Raw genomic sequence first — 16,636 nt, forward strand, 5'->3', positions numbered from 1 at the left:
TCTCCAGAGCACAGGTGCAACAGTGATGCTCTGTTACTCTCGAGGTGTTCTCTCCTCCGAGTCATCCCTTCATTGTAGTCTTATAAAGCTGACAAAACGTAGCAACTCATTTCTTCTCATCCAGAAATTCTCAACTGGTTTCAAACATGCAAACATATATTTTATTGCTTTTGACCCATGGGCTGTCTTAAATCATCCCACAGCCTTACCAAGCTCCAAAAAATGGAGAAAAAAAAATATTTTATGTTTTTTTTAAGAACTTCCTCAAAGGGAGAGGTAGAGAAGAGAATAATAAGAAAAAAATGGCTGATCTCTTGTCTCTAACATCCAACTGAGAAGGTGTGTTTTATTGTTGCGCATTAATACATGGCTCTTAAAAATAACTACATCTTTGGTGAGATCATTTGACTTTTTTTTGCATGGCAGGATGTGGAAATACAGCCTCAATTAATATCCAGAGGCATACCTATTGGCTTACACTTAATCAAAGATGTTTGAAACTGCTGTAAAAGTGTAACCTTGGCATTCTGAGGACAGCCTAATACCAACACGGCATTCTTTAAACATACTTATTCATTAGGCAAAAAATACATCTGCTGAGATCAGCACTAATATATTTTTCTTTGGTCCTTTTCGGTTCTGTTAGACTTCAGGATTAATCGAATAATGAGAGAGAACAACAACTATAAAAAGAGTGTCCAAGTTCTACATCCAATGGAAAATGTCAATTCATTCCAACGTTTCTGTTCCAACTTGCTGCAGAGTGGTAGAGAGTAGAGAGAGAGAGAGAGAGAGAGAGAGAGAGAGAGAGAGAGAGAGAGAGAGAGAGAGAGAGAGAGAGAGAGAGAGAGAGAGAGAAAGAGATAGACAGAGATAGAATGAAAGAGAGAGAAAGAACGAGAGAGAAAGACGGGGGGAGGGACGGAGGGAAATAGGTAAAGAGAGTTAGACAGAGATAGCTACAGAGAGTGAGCAGAAGATTATGAGAGAGATGGAAATAAGAGACAGAGAGGAAAGACAGAGTATGAAAAATACAAAATGGGAGGGAGAGAGGGAGAGAGCATCTTAAAGAGGGAGAGAGAGAGCAAGGCAGAGAGATAGTTTGCAGCCTCGCAGCCACTACCTGAGCTACTCCCCCCCCCCCCCCCCCTCTCTCCTCCTGTCCTCCGCTCCATTCCCTTAGTCCAGGGCATGGATATTAGAATGGAATGTTTTGAACTATTGCAGTGCCTCAGTCCGCCTTAACAGAAGCCCAAGCACAGGAGAAGGAGAAACCTGTTAATGTCTGAAACCTATTGCAACAATCTAGAAACATAACTAACACACCTGAACCACACTGCAACCACTCCATAACCACATCAAAACTAAATTCTGGAACTACCTCAGAACCCTTGTAGAACCATTCTAGCCTGTATTGTGATCACTGCACTGACCTAAGTTAGGAAAACTGTATTTGAGGTAGTCCACACTGATGTATGTCTTTTATGATACGTATGATATGATACATGATTACAAATCTATCATTAAATATTGTCCTTTAAATCAATTCAAAAAAATTTTTTACTAATAAACTGGTATTAATGCAGACACGTGAAATCCTTGCATGTTCCTTCTGTAGACAAAGGACTATCCTCTCTGATTTTGCATCCCTACTGTAAACCATAACTTGAACGTCACCTTACTTGCTTTAATTTGCTGTGATTTCTCCGTTGCCGTAATCTCCCAGCTTCAGAGACTTCCCTAATTACAGCCATTTATCAGGCTTCTGTGACGTCTTTTGATGTCATATTACTGTCTCTACCAATTAGCAGTGCACTTGTCAACCTTGTTTTGTTATGATGTCGACCCTCCAATGTTAGCACAGACATGCGCTGTGGGTACTATGGATCTCTCAACCAAAACTGGGCCCCTGATGCACACATACACACACACATACACACAAAACTACACCATGTTGGTGGACATTAGTGTTGTAAGGGTTACTTCAACAAGGTGAAGGGCAAGACAGGTAGCTATGATTTGTAAGTGTAGAGAACATGTTCTAGTCTAGTTCCACGTCTGGTTAGGAGAAAACTAATGTGTTTCATTCAAGGACAGTCCAATATAAATGTGGATTTAGAAAATCAACATCACAACAGATAGTTTGCAGCTCTTTTCCCCCCGGTGTAAGTTCACAGTGCCCTCTGACACACATTTGCTCTGTATTGTCTATCATGTTTGGCCAACTGCCGGCTGGCCTCTCAGTAGCCCAGCCTCTCTGATCGTCGGTGGTAAGCTCTCTCCTGTAGTTCTGCTCTCTCTTACAGGAGGTAGTCCACAGTGGCCCTCTTCCGTCAGTAGGGAAACGGTTTTACTTAACCTCTGAACCCTTCTTTATGGCTTTTTCCACTCAAATGACTATAAAAGTCAATTGATTCATTTTTTCTTCTTTTCTTTTGTCTTTTTCTTCCACATTATGTCCTGGTCAAAAATGTATCCTAGGTACAAGAAGCTGAATTTTAAGACTTAATGTTAAGTTCGTGCCTAAGATTAGTAGCAAACGTTGTAATGATTTGATCTGTGTTAAGACTTTATTGACTGGTCTGCCCCCCCCCCTCCCTCCATTCCCCCGACCCCGCATGGGCCTAAAATAATTGGTTGACACAAGGACAGAAAATATTTAACTATCCTAATTATAACCAATGTACCCTATATGACAATATTTTGTATAAAAGCATTACATTCCAGACATGAAAAGTCAACTAGACATTTTTATCCAGTCATTTTGATTCTGTGTTAGGTACCCGGACCCGAGTTGGGGCAAGCAAGCGTCACGGGTTTGATTTGGCATGATCCAAGGCTGACATCTAGTGGTAGAATTACATATTACGTTTTGTGTTTTAGTGGAGATGGCCGTGATCAAATCTAAACAAGTAAAACATAGTTTCTAGGCTATATTAGAAACGTATTGGTTTGAGTAGCGTTATTTATAAGTCGTGTGATAATTAATTTAGAATTTGATAGTTCATGAAATGCCGATATCAATAACAAAAATGTAATACCCTAGTTGCACAAATAAGACAGATACAAAGCAGGAGAAGTTAAAACGTAATTTCACATAACGGAGTTTCGCTGTCTGTGATTTCTGAAAGAGAAAAACTACGATGCACCTTGTGTGTATGTTTTCATGAGACAACACGTGAGGGATCTTACGTAAGTTGATATTTGACCAATCGAAATCGGCCCTGCAAACAGGAAGTTGCATGCACTACGACTACGACGTTGTTTTTTCCTCACACATCGACTTTCTTTCACCTGCAGAAAATAGCAAACATTGCGTATTTGTTCTAAACGTACGATCTCAAAATGAAGCAGAACTCCAATGTCCCTGCCTTCCTTACCAAGCTTTGGACTCTGGTTGAAGATGCTGATACAAATGAATTTATTTGTTGGAGTCAGGTAACTAAAACTGTCCCTGTTATCCTTTTGGCCAGCGAGCTAGCTAGCATGTTTTGAGCTAGTTAAGTTAGCCAGCTCAGCACCGCACACCTCCCCGATACAGTAATTCAAAATAGGACATATTTTAGCTAGCTAGATAGCTGTTATTTCAGTTTGATAGTTGGCTAGTTTGTTAAATAGCTACCAGTGGGATTCCAACACAGTTTGGTTAAGATATTTATGGCCATGGCTAAACCCACTGCACACCGTTATTTAGTTAGCCACTCTTGTGTTCTTCAACCATCGCATTTGTTTACATTAGTTACCCCAACGCTATTCAACAAAGAATTGACTACAACTGAGTGGCAGTTCATTCAGTAGCATCAAATTCAACAAGTAGTTCTTGTATGACATTAAGGCTATTGATTAAACAACGTAGTTGTCTACGAAACTGAATCATATTGTCATGTTTTCTTAAAGGAGGGCAACAGTTTCCTGGTACTGGATGAACAGCGCTTCGCTAAGGAAATCCTTCCAAAGTTCTTTAAGCACAATAACATGGCCAGCTTTGTAAGACAGCTGAATATGTGTAAGTTTAAAATAACCCTGCTTAACTGTTCCACTGGAATGCACCATCCCTAAGGACCAGTCTGAATGGCCGCAGTTGTGTTTGTGTGTTTAAGAGGGGGCAGTTTCCTAGCAGCTTACTCTAAGGCTATGTGTTGGTCCTAAATTTTAATTTCCAAATAAATAATTCAAAGTCTTATTGTGAACATTTCTTGTAAGTGTTATATTAATACATACCGTTTGAAATCTAAAAACCTAAATAAAGCCCTGTGCGTGTTCACCCATCTATACTTCTGTGATTTCAGATGGATTCCGTAAGGTGATGCACATTGACACAGGCATTGTGAAGCTGGAGCGAGATGGGCCAGTGGAGTTCCAGCACCCCTACTTCAAACATGGTCAAGACGACCTGCTGGAGAACATCAAGCGCAAGGTGAGAACACCAGGATGAGGAAGCAGGCAAGCGGGCGGTCCTTCTGTTCCTTATGACACACGCTTTTGTTTACTTCCCCTCCCTTCTCTCCCCCCCCCCCCACCAACCTTTTACCACCAACACCTCCTCCAGGTGTCTAACTCAAGGCCAGAGGATGGGAAGACCAGGCAGGAGGACCTGGCCAAGATCCTGGCCAACATGCAGAACGTCCAGGGGAAGCAGGAGAGCATTGACTCCAGACTGGCCACCCTGAAGAGGTAGGGTTCAGAAGTGGAGGGTCAGGGGTCGTGCTTCCAGCGTATCTGAGCTCAGTTGGCGAAACTCTCTCCTCAGTGTTAATGCTCCCCGGCCATCTCATGGAAGTGCTAGCTTGGACGCTTGCGTGGTGGTGTGTGTGGCTTAAGAAGCCCGTGTTTGAAAGGTGGTCGGTCAGAGAACCCTAATCAAACCAGGGAGGGAGGAAGAGCCTCTTACGAGGATGGTCATGACACCTGTGACCTTCCTACACCACACCTATTTTGGCGGCGTGTTTCTATTTTAAGGATCAGGGCGTTTGACAAGGATCGGGATTGGTGGTAACTTAAACTTGAATCCCGACCACTAGAGTTAATTATGCAAGAAGGAAAACGTAAGCTGTGTTCAGCTTGTCTTTCTTGCACAAATTACCTTGACATTGAGGAGCAGATTTAATGTTTTTAGTTGTGCAAATGAGTTCAACTTAACTTAATAAGGAATGCTAGAGAAACCCCATTGCTAGTGGTGTCTGTGATGGTGAGTTGCGGTGAAGGTGGTTGTGAGTTGTGGTGATGGTGAGCCGTGTTCCTCCAGGGAGAATGAATCTCTGTGGAGGGAGATATCTGACCTGAGACAGAAACACTTGCATCAACAGCAGCTCATCAAGAAGGTAAATGTGTGTTTTGCTTCTTAACCCTTTCTGCACGTGTTTATCTTCATGTGCGTTTCTTGGTGTGTGAGTGTGGCACGTTGTTTGTTAGTGAGAAAGCTGAAATTCTATGAAGACAAAGTTATATGACCACAAATGACCAATGCATTGTAACTGGAACTTGAACCTGTGTTTTACAGTTGATCCAGTTCATCGTCACCCTGGTTCAGAACAACCGCTTTTTAAACCTGAAGCGCAAGAGGCCTCTCCTGATGAGCACCAACGGGAAGAAGCCCAAATACATCCACCAGATCTATGAGGAGGACATGGACCTCAACAAGGTAGCTCACCTGGTCTCACTGTTATTATAACACTTCCTGTGTTTATGCCATGATCAGAGTGATCGGCGGCATGTCTTTTGGAACTGCTGTGGGGGGCATCTCTGTTCTTGCGTATGCATTCGGATCACCAGAGAGCAAATACATTGTCATAACAACCCCAAACTACCTGGTTACAATTATTTATTTAGTTCTAGTTGAGTTTTACTCTTCTGTCCAGCAGGTTGCGTGTAATCTTATGTAACGTGTGCCAGTCTGGGGTTCTGTGGGTATTTCTTTAATAGCAGATGTTGTACTGCATATGCCGCGCTCTGATTTAACGTACTTGACCTTGCTGTTGCAGTCCTCCGTCAACGGCATCAACGGCTCCGAGATTACAGACGATGTCATCATATGTGATGTCACAGACGAGGACGCGGAGGTTGCCGAGGAGACGTCCAGAGTTCTGGATCAAGGGTAGGAGGGAGGGGATTTAGGTTCTTCTGTGTATGGGACTGCTGTGGTGAAATGCATCCCTTTTCACATCCTCCCAGACAGCACATCAGCTATCAGAGGAATAACAGGACTGGACACAGGGCGGACTTTTCTGCTTCTGGCCTCTCCTCTCTCGGCTTTCTTCAGACGCTGTTCTAGTTTTAACGGCAGGTGCCATCGAATGAGAGCAACTGAAACTGCCCTCTGTTCCAGGGATGTGGAGATTATCGAGGTGGACTTTGACGGCGGGGTGGTCCTCCTCCCAGACGCAGACACCCAGGCAGACGTGGACCTCCTCAGCAACGGAGCCGGTACCAACTCGGAGGAGACGGCCCTGCAGACCGACTTCTGCTACACCGGAGGAGGTCTGGGTCCAGAGGAGGACACCGCCGCCTCCTCCTCCAGAGAGCAGGCGGGCGGCAGTCTGCCCACCAGTAGTGCCCTGCAGCTGAACAAGCCGTCGGCCCTGAGCCTGGAGGACCCGGTCAAGATGATGGACTCCATTCTGAACGAGAGCGGAGCCATCTCCCAGAACATCAACCTGCTGGGGAAGTAAGTCTGCGTGGCGTGGACACGACCACTACTAGGCTTTGCGGTCCACAACTCTAGGCCGTGTGGAGCCTCTGCCTATAGGGGGTGGTGCACATGAGTAGACAATGGTCCTTTATCCAGCCAGCAAAGGCTCCTGAACAGTGCTGTCCTACTATCCTCCTATGGTAGTGTCCGCTTGGTGATGCTACATGGAGAGTTAGTCAAGAGGCAGGGCTGGAGAGCAATGTTTTAGATAGTACCTGATTGCCCAAGAGGCCTCTTTGGAATAAATCTCTGTGACAACCGGTGACATTTCACCGAAGTGTTTTTAATTGTTGTCGCTGAGGAGTCTTTCCATTTCCTGTCTGTGATGTCTCTTCTTCTGTGGTTCTGCAGGGTGGAGCTCATGGACTACCTGGACAGCATTGACTGTAGTCTAGAGGACTTTCAAGCCTTGCTTTATGGAAAACAGTTCAGCATTGACCCAGACCTGCTGGAGGTACCTTCAACCATCACAGTCCCCAACATTACTTTCACACATGCTATCTCTTATTTGTACTAACTTTATATACACGTTGAGTACGTGTACCGCCTACAGGGGAGTTATGTGTTCTTAGTCGGTTATTTAGTTCCTCCTCTGTCCTCTCCCTGTATTTTCTTCTCAGATTTTCAGTTCTAATTGTCCAACGAGTTTGCATGATGGCTGCTTCTGCTCCCCCACAGAAGTGAGTGCTGTCAAACAGCCCCCCCCCCTCCCCAACCACCCCGCTGTAGCAGTGACTCAGCTCCAACCCCCACGCCCCTCTACTTAACCAACCCTTTCATGTGTAGATCTGGGAGTCTCGTGTATCTGCCCAGTTCAACTGACCGTGTTTGGGGTTCTCTCCAGGAGAGCGGTGTTTCTAACTCCGGGCTGTGTGTGTTTCTCTCTGCCAGGAGACCGACGTCTCTAAAGGGACCCTAGAGCAGCTAGCCAGAGCACACAACACAGAGGAGACACCAGCCGACAAGCAGCTGATCCAGTACACCTCCTGCCCCCTGATGGCCTTCCTGGACGGCTGCGCCCCCCTGCCCTCCGATGCAGACGCCCTCCCCTGCCTGGCGGGCCAGCTGGAGCTGGAGTCAGATAGCCTGCTGGCCCAGCCCCTCCTCTCCGACCCTTCAACCTCCCCCCTGGAGGAGCAGCCCTCCACAGACCTGCTGGAGCCCATCCTGGACACATCCAGCCCGCCCCGCAGCTCCCTCATCCGCCTGGAGCCCCTGACGGAGGCTGAGGCCAGTGAGGCCACGCTCTTCTACCTGTGTGAACTCCCCCCCCAGGGGGCTGGCACAGACCCCACCCAGCTGGATGTGTAAGCCAATGAGGAGCCTTGGGGTGGGTGAGGAAACAGGGGAAGGCGGGGCCTGGTCCTGGACGAGGAAGTTCCTTCACTGACGTGTGTTGAAGGCCTGGACGTGGCTTGGTCAGTGCCCAGGGTAGCAGCCCCTGGAGATAGTGCTGGTGAGGAAGAAGAGTCGACGGAAGAGGAGAAGAAAGGACTGAACCTTGTATATACTCGTCAAAATGATGATTTACCGTTTGCTTGTATCTTACTTTGGTACATAACCTACATTTCTATTCCCTCTTTGCACACACACAACAATCATACAATAACACATACAACATACACACTGACAAGTGGAAGGTACAGAACCACTTATTCCATCCTTTCAGTTGGCGGTCCAGTATCCCTCCGCCAGTGTAGTTAAATGTGCTTCCACGGTGAAAAGTAGAGCTGTGACTACCTAGGAGAGGTGTTGATAATGATCATTGGTTGTCTTTGTGTTCCATTATCTCTTCTAAAGAAGTGTTTCTTTTGAGGTCTTGATTTTCTGCACCTGGTCATATATGTTAAGGAAGACTGTGGAGCCGTGGAGCTGTCCTTATTCTACGAGAACAGAAGTGCTTGCATTGTATCTCCCACTGTATTTATCTATAAACTGTCTCCACAATTCCAGCTACTGTTGTGTAACGTACTGGTGTGTGTAAGTTCACTTGTATCATTACACTGGTGTGATTCAGCCTCTGTGAGCTTCTTGTCAGTTTATAGGCTTGGCAATAAAACATGTTTAGTTATGAAATTGTCCGTGCCCTGTGCTCCTTCTAGGGTAGTCGTTGTAGAGCAGGGAAGAGACAGAAGAGGAGAAATAAGAGACGGCACCAAGTGGTTGCCTTTTAATCTTTATTCGATGCACTTACATGACAAAAGGCAAGAACACAACACGAAAGTAAAAGCCGGGTTTGAACACGTCGCTGATCAGTCTGCTAGAAACACTGAAAACACATCGCAGCAATATTCAAGCAGCTACGAAATAACTTATCTGCTGTTTAAACGTCAGTATTTTTATGAATTTTTTTTACGATAAAAACTCCAGTGCAAATCCTAAAAACAACATACGCAACTTGGAAGTCAAGTAGTTGACCTACAGCCACTGCTAAGATGTGCAATTTGCAAAAAAGGAAAGAGATATCGGGTTTGGATTGAAGTTCTTCAAAGGGAAGGGCCACAGCAAAGCGAGGATACAAGATGGCAGATAATACTAGATCATGCAAATGCTACTTTCCATTAAACTGATCATGCCCTCACAAACTAAAATATCTAGGTTCAATCGGAAATCCTGAACTTCACAGCTATAAACTAGCATGGACACATGACTGAAATTGAAGCTTTTAAAGTGATATTATGATGTGTGTTTTTTACATTTTAATACACACATGGCTCTTCCTGAATTTGTCGATCCCTCAACCAATTAGAGAAGGGAGAGATTAGGCTCCACCACTCAGCTTCCTGTCCATCCTATAAGCCCTATCCTCTTACCAACAACATAGAAGCCCAACACTGCAAATTGCCAACTTTGCAAACACATCTTCAAACACGTGTTACATAATCTTAACACCCAAGTACAAAAATCAATCGCATGCAGTTTTGTTAAAAGACAAAAAATAAGACTGCAGAAGTAACTTGGTGAAAGTCACTACTGGGGGGAATGAACATACACTATTTACAATGGCAGCAAGGAACATTCACCAAACACTAGGCTGAGTATTCACAATGACTGGGAGTTAGTGGGTGATGGTGATGAGTGCCAGAGGCTTGTTCAGAGATGCAAAGTGTTCCACAACGAATGGAATCATCACCTTCTAAAGCACAGCCTAAACTCAACGTGTTCCTATTTCCAAAGGCAGAAACACTGATCCGTAGAACACGCGCCTATCTAACATTCCAGAACCCTCCTCCTCCCTGAACAGGCCCCGGGTCATACTAGATTCAATTGAGATGGGGGGGGTGGGGGGTGATGGAGGTCGTCCCTCAGTCGAAGTCTCGGTTGACGAGGACCAGGGGAGCCACCAGGGTCCACACATAGAGGGCGATGCAGATCCAGCTGGAGGTGATCTTCACCCACACCGACGGCCAGCGGCTGGTCATCGTCTCGTACTTGGCATCAGGGCTGGGGGGGGGGGGGGGGGGGGAGATAGGAGGACACGGATAAACAAACACAGAGAAGTGGTCGAAAAGACAGGAACACACAGGAAGAACACCTTCCAACACATCGAGCGACCTTTGAGCATGTGCTGTCAGCAGAAGCCAGACGTCTGGGGTGAGTCATCAAAGAAAGGTGGCATAACAGCTACAGGTCCATGTACAGCCTGACAGGAGAACCACCGGCCAGGACCAGACAGACACCCACCTGTACCAGTTGGTGAGGGTCATCATGATGTAGAGGGAGGCCAGGAAGAGCATGAAGTGGAAGAAGGAGTAGCTGTAGGTGACCCCGTCCTTCTCGTTGTCCACAGCTCTGTTCTGGCCGTCGCCCTCCTCAAAGTTCTCTGGGTGCAGCCCGTCCTCAATCAGGGCAGACTCGTCAGTGTTCAGAGTGAGCTTGTTCACCTGGGCATTGGACGAGTTACGGATGCTAGGGGGAAGTGGAGGGGGTGAACACGTGAGTATATGTCGGTTAGCGGTGTGTGCTTATGAGAGAGAGACTGTTTGGGATGTGCGACTGAAAGGGGAAGTGGCCCTCTCCTCACCTGGAGTAGAGGACACACATCAGGAAGAGGATCAATCCCACAATGCCCTGGGCGTCCCACCACTGCACCACGTGGTCCTGGCCGGCCGGGCTTGTGCTGTTCAGCCCGATGATGCCCAGCAGACTCGGGTTGCAATTCCTGTCTGTGAGAGACAAACAGACAGTCCACAGACAGACAAATATCAACCACCAAAAGAGTTGAGATCACAGAATGTTCTTATCACGGACCTGTGTGTTCTACAACACAGGGATAACACAGCTGGTTATTTTCCAACTGAACTTGTGGAGACCTCAAAAGTGATAGATCATGTGGTAAAAGCACACCACTCTGATTGGCTGGTTAGAACTGCCAGCACATTGCTTTAACCAATCCTATTCTCTTTGACCTCTACAAGATCTAAAGGTTTAAAAGGGGGGAGGACATGGCTGAAGCTTTATCAAGATACTGTAGCTCCTAACAGAGTAAAGAGCCTTGGAGAGCCCTTCCCTCTAGCTGGAGGACAGCCTCGCTGGAGGACAGCCTCACTGGAGGACAGCCTCGCTGGAGGACAGCCTCGCTGGAGGACAGCCTCGCTGGAGGACAGCCTCGCTGGAGGACAGCCTCGCTGGAGGACAGCCTCGCTGGAGGACAGTTTGATCAGTGATCCTCATGTGGTGTGTCGGAGTCTTACCAGGCTCGTTGGTCATGGCTGACCAGGTGAGGTACATGGTGTAGAGGGTGACCAGGGAGGACTGCAGCAGACCGGACCTGGGCTGAGACTCCTGCACAGGGTTTTGGGGGGGGCAGGAAGGAGGGGTAGCAGAAAGCAGATGGATGTGAGTGTTGTCGGTGTACTGCAGTGCGTCAGGCACCACATGGACGGCACAGTGTGAAGTCATTCCTCCAATGTGCGCACGTCCCCTTGGGAAACTCACTCACACTCACACACACACGGGTGATGTGACTAGTCAGAGAGTGTGTGATGCCTGTTCTATACACAACCGCACTCCACGTAGCGTTTAACCTCAATCAATACAAAGGCCGTGTTCAGTCAGGTGGTCTGTGGTAACATGTGCTGGTGTCGTGGTTTACCTGGATCTGCGGCAGGATCGAGAGGACGGACGAGCCCACACACAGCAGCATGTTGACACTGATGAACACCTTGTTCTCAGTACAGCCATCAGCGTGGGTGTAGTAGATGTAGAACATGACCAGGGACACCAGAGACAGGACATAGTTCACTGCTGTGGCTGACAGCAGAGCTGGGGAGAGGAAGAGGGGAAGAGGAAGAGGAGAACAGGTGGGGAGAGAGAAGGGGGGTGGGGAGAGGGGAGATAGGAAACGGTGGAGGGAGACAGAGAAAGGTTCATGTAACAAAACGAGAAATGTCGGCCAGAAACAAAAGCATAACATTAGCAGACCATCTCCTCCATCATTCCACACCCCCCTCCCCTCCGATCTCCTCCATGGATGACCATGTCTGTTGTGCTAATCAAACCAAATCGAGCTTTATTCATATAGCTCTTTCACAAGCAATGTAGTCATAGCACTACCAGTCCAGATGGGGGTTACCTGCATACCAGCAGCGCGAGTTACCCTCCTCCATCTTCTCCACCCAGGCCTCGTTCCAGGAGTGGGCAAAATCGATCAGCAGGACCAGCTGGATCAGGATGAAGCAGAAGGCTCCGGACATGCCAATGTAGAACCACACTGGTGGAATGAAACATTTACATTTAGTCATTTAGCAGACACTCTTATCCAGAGCGACTTACAGTAAGTACAGGGACATTCCCCTGAGGCAAGCAGGGTGAAGTGCCTTGCCCAAGGACACAACGTCATTTGGCACAGCCAGGAATCGAACTGGCAACCTTCAGATTACTAGCCCGATTCCCTAACCGCTCAGCCACCTTTGGTTACAGTTACCTCCTTAGACTATGTCATTCCCAAGTAGGGCAGCACTGTGACAGTAAACAAGCACACCTAAACTCGGCAGACTGAGTGTTAACGTGTTCTCACCTGTAGTGAAAGCTCCATCAGGAATGAAGAATGCACCAATGGAGATGGCGGTGGCTGCAGTAAACTTGAAGAACCAAAATCTGGAAACAGAAGGAAGAACATCGATCCAGAACTATGATACAGAATCGTGTTTTCCTATTATTGGGAAACCAACACAAAAGCCTGCTAGAAATCCTGCTAGAAGATCCAGGTGTGGTCACCTGACCCGTACCCGTTGTGGAGGGCTGCTCGTGGGTCTTGGCTGCTCTTGACCTTCACCATGAGGAGGGAGAAGAGGAGATAGAACATGGCCATACCGAAGCACACACGGTACACAGCCTTGTAGCCGACGAGGACATCACAATTCACATGCCCTTCCACTCCAGGAAGGGACGTCCCCATCCCCCCCTCACAGAACCCTGGGATCTGCAGAAGGAAGGAACAGAGTTAGTCCTCCTGGGGAAAAATGAGCCTGATAGGTATGTGTCTCTCTTTCTGGTCCCAGGCTGTCTGGAGGCCTACCTTCTTGAGCTGGCTCTCCATGCCAGGCATGAGCATGATGCAGGCGATGCCCACCCCCATCAGCATGAAGAAGGCATAGATGAGCCGGGTCACCGTGGAGTTGTTTCCGCTGGGGCAACACCTGCACAGCAGACAGGGGGCGCTACCACATAGACAGGGGATCTGTGTCCGGGGCATAAAGTAGCGAAAACATTATTTTGCAGCAACAATCATTTGCACCTTTACCGGGTGAAAGGAAGGAACAGGAGGCTGAAAATAGACGGTGCAGTGGACGGTGATGTAGTCAACAACGGTTACAATTATAAGCGTGCAACTTTACCGCTGGTCTTAAACTTGACCTTACATTACTTTAAAGGTTTTAGCTGGGTAAGATCACGGGAGGCCCAAATCCGTGCTAAGAATACAGCGAGTCTAGGCCTATGGTCATCACTGCTAGGACTTTCTGTTTGGCCATGCGTCATCAGAAGTGAAAATAGACAGTCATCACGGTATCTATGATGACCACACACATTTTCATTTCATGACTTCATTTCATTTAAAGTCATTCAATAAACAATCACACTAACATTATGAACCAGTCTAGGCTAGGCCTGTATATAAACAAAAAACGTGTAAAGTAATCTATTCCAGTTCGTCATAATCAATGTTACGAAATGCAAGCTACGAAAATAATATCACGTGCTGCAGCTGTCTGATATGTAATCTGTTTTGGAAGGTAGAGCTAACGGTGTCGCAATTTAGCAGAGCACTACTGTAAACACATTGACAGCAAACGATCAAACACTGAAAACACTATTAGCTAACGTTTGGGTAGGCCTATATCTGGAAATATAGACAACCATCTGGCTAGCTACACAGCTATCATGCTAATAGTTAATATTGTCAGTCACGGCTCTACATCCATAACATAAAGCAAAGGTAGATAGCTAGCGGGTTGTTTCATTAACTCAAGTCTTAAAATATTGCAAATGAAAACAAGGTCAGGCAAAAGCTCTCGACGTATGTCAGATCTGACACTTTGCCTGTTGGTCAAAAGGAGAGGCCCAGAAATGTCACCAATATGACAAGTTTACACTTAGTCATATCGTTCAACGCTTGTGATATCATATATTGTGAACGATATAGTACGAATGAAATAGCTACAAAGCTTGTGCTAATACTGGTTGTTTAGATGACACATTTTCAAGTCATTGCACCATCAAAGCTGAACAGGGAACCACCCTTGATCTCTTTTGTTGAATGTTGCTGCGCAAAACGCTGTTGTAGCTAAAGCTACAGTAGACTAGCGGTTGCCACACCGATCGTCGGAAGAATTTATTGATCACCCGCCACTAAATAATTTAGTTACATATCTTTTTTCATAGACAATTGAACATTAATGGCTTACCCAACTCGCCATGGAGCATAATCCAAGAACTGCCCCCATGTTGATTCGCTAAAATAATACTCCTCTCTACTGGAAAAGATGGATGCTGGCCGTCTGTTTACAATCTGACTGCCACTTCCGTTCTGCCAATGAAACTCCTCCTTCTCTGTGACTCCCTTCCTGCCAACATAATTTACATGCTTTACTTGATGCATAACATTTTTGTTCAGGGCCAACTTAGATCAGTTAGAAAATACAACTAGAAATGTTCTATTCTGATATTCTCTTGTCTGTAAGGGTTTGTATGCCCGTGTGTGTGTGTGTGTGTGTGTGTGTGTGTGTGTGTGTGTGTGTGTGTGTGTGTGTGTGTGTGTGTGTGTGTTTGTGTGTGCGAGTGTGTGTGTGTGTGTTTTTATGTGGGTAAACATAGCTCAACAGGTATCTATATAATAAACGGTTTGCTATAACAAAAGGCTACCAAAAGACAAATGCTGTAATCATTGGTAATTTTGTCTGTCTACCACCCCACAACCAAGCACCTGCTGTGTTGATATGTGCTGTGAGAAAGTGTGTTAACCTCTGGCCCTAGCTAAAGGATCAGTTGACCTCTGACTCACTCACAAGCCGACAGACAGCAGGGTATCTCAGCATCCAGAGGGGGTTTGTGAGTGCAACGAGAGCCAGGCAGACAACAGACACCCCTGTCTGGGAGTGATAACACCCCAGACACCTGCCAACCACCACCACAAGGTCATCTCTACCATCTGGCCAAGAATAGATCTTGGCCGCATCTTAATCCTATTCAGCTGCTCTTGTACTTGTTTCACATCAAACTTGGTGGATCTCCTCCTACTTGACTCCATCCCGTTCCAAAATGTTGCTCCCCCCTTGCATCCTTGTGGAGTTGAAAAAGGCAGAATTATGGAAACGTAAAACTGAACACCCAAGGAAAGTGATAATGTCAGCTCCTGACCTTATTCCCTCAAGGTCAACCTTCGTACGGCGACGTTTAAGTATGGGCAGGTGTGGTGGGACCCATCTCAAGTTCCTTTCCACTGTGATGGAAATAAATCTATCAAGATAGATCTTTTTGGTTTGGACCAATAGGAGACCAGTGTCTTTCAAAATTGACTCTTGACTTTGCTTGAAATGACTTATGTTGTCACTTATTTTCTGAATGGAACAATTGTGTGGCACTTAGCTGTCCCCTGAATGGGGTCATTTAGTTGTAACTAGAGTAACAGAGAGGATACACCACAATCTGTGGGAACAATGATCTATGGAAGATAAAGCCATGATTGATAACTAGCTTTATTTTTTGACAAAGATCATGGGAACAAAGGAGCACTTGTACATCACTTCTAATAAGCGAGGGAATTCAAATGGCACCATTGATTTGGTTCTATCTATAGCTTGCTTGGGGTAAGCTGTGTGTTTCATCGGTGTGTTCCAGACTATGATGACGTAATTACTGGAGAGAGTTGGTCTCTGTCTCTACGGATGTAATTAAACCAAGGTGATTGTTTTTATCTCTGTGTTCCCGATCTATGTCCTCTTTACTGTGAAGGAAAGTCTGTGTGGACTTATCCATAACAGTACAATAAAATCCCTGAGGGCTTTTGGTAATATGTTGACTTCACACTTAACTCTATCGAAGTCAGTGCAGGGGGTGTTCTCTTGCATCCAAGCCTCTGTGAGATACATGATAGTAATTGCACTAATGGGTATCAAATGAGATTAGGGACACTGTGTAGCCTAATTCTGTCAAGGCTGTATTCTCAGTCCATCTGATAGGTTGATATTCACAATAGCTCTTTACTGATTTCAAACAACTAATTAAACAGTAATAAATTATTGATTCATGAAAATGAAGCTGATTTGTCACTGATTGATTAAATGGATCTGAAAAGTGCAGCAAGGGTAGCAGCACACAGCTGTTAGTCTGCCTGCCCATCATCTTCAAAGATGAGGCCTAAAATACATGACCCCTTGACATTAGGCTTCAGTATAGTGTAGACCCGTGATGAGAACCTATTTAAATTGAAATCGGCAAATCCGTAAT

The 16,636-nt window shown here is 46.1% G+C and overlaps 2 protein-coding genes across 2 annotated transcripts; one reads left to right on the forward strand and one right to left on the reverse strand.

Moving 5' to 3' along the window:
- The first annotated feature begins 3,305 nt into the window (after positions 1-3,305).
- On the forward strand, positions 3,306-8,758 carry hsf2 (heat shock transcription factor 2). The gene is made up of 10 exons (XM_067241572.1): positions 3,306-3,438; positions 3,898-4,006; positions 4,290-4,417; positions 4,550-4,674; positions 5,246-5,321; positions 5,501-5,641; positions 5,982-6,094; positions 6,326-6,664; positions 7,040-7,142; positions 7,580-8,758. The coding sequence occupies exons 1-10, from the start codon at positions 3,346-3,348 to the stop codon at positions 7,997-7,999; spliced, it is 1,647 nt and encodes a 548-aa protein (XP_067097673.1). The 5' UTR covers positions 3,306-3,345; the 3' UTR covers positions 8,000-8,758.
- A 93-nt stretch (positions 8,759-8,851) lies between these two features.
- serinc1 (serine incorporator 1) lies at positions 8,852-14,699 on the reverse strand. Its single transcript, XM_067242052.1, has 10 exons — positions 14,596-14,699; positions 13,209-13,370; positions 12,919-13,112; positions 12,708-12,787; positions 12,264-12,401; positions 11,784-11,953; positions 11,383-11,473; positions 10,713-10,854; positions 10,373-10,597; positions 8,852-10,132 (listed from the first exon to the last, which is right to left on the reverse strand). Exons 1-10 carry the CDS (start codon positions 14,632-14,634, stop codon positions 9,994-9,996), a joined length of 1,380 nt encoding a protein of 459 aa, XP_067098153.1. The 5' UTR covers positions 14,635-14,699; the 3' UTR covers positions 8,852-9,993.
- Between the last annotated feature and the right edge of the window lie 1,937 nt (positions 14,700-16,636).

Source organism: Osmerus mordax, chromosome 8, assembly GCF_038355195.1.
Source record: "Osmerus mordax isolate fOsmMor3 chromosome 8, fOsmMor3.pri, whole genome shotgun sequence".
Taxonomy (NCBI): Eukaryota; Metazoa; Chordata; class Actinopteri; order Osmeriformes; family Osmeridae; genus Osmerus; species Osmerus mordax.

What these genes read in the sequence shown, in the direction of transcription:
- hsf2 (XM_067241572.1), top strand. Translation starts at nt 3,346, where the DNA reads ATGAAGCAGAACTCCAATGTCCCTGCCTTCCTTACCAAGCTTTGGACT. An exon ending in AGACTGGCCACCCTGAAGAG is followed by an intron (nt 4,675 to 5,245) that starts GTAGGGTTCAGA and finishes GTGTTCCTCCAG; the next exon opens with GGAGAATGAATCTCTGTGGA. An exon ending in AACATCAACCTGCTGGGGAA is followed by an intron (nt 6,665 to 7,039) that starts GTAAGTCTGCGT and finishes GTGGTTCTGCAG; the next exon opens with GGTGGAGCTCATGGACTACC.
- serinc1 (XM_067242052.1), bottom strand. Translation starts at nt 14,634, where the DNA reads ATGGGGGCAGTTCTTGGATTATGCTCCATGGCGAGTTGG. An exon ending in TGGAGAGCCAGCTCAAGAAG is followed by an intron (nt 13,113 to 13,208) that starts GTAGGCCTCCAG and finishes TTCCTTCTGCAG; the next exon opens with ATCCCAGGGTTCTGTGAGGG. An exon ending in ACCCTCACCAACTGGTACAG is followed by an intron (nt 10,133 to 10,372) that starts GTGGGTGTCTGT and finishes CCCCCCCCCCAG; the next exon opens with CCCTGATGCCAAGTACGAGA.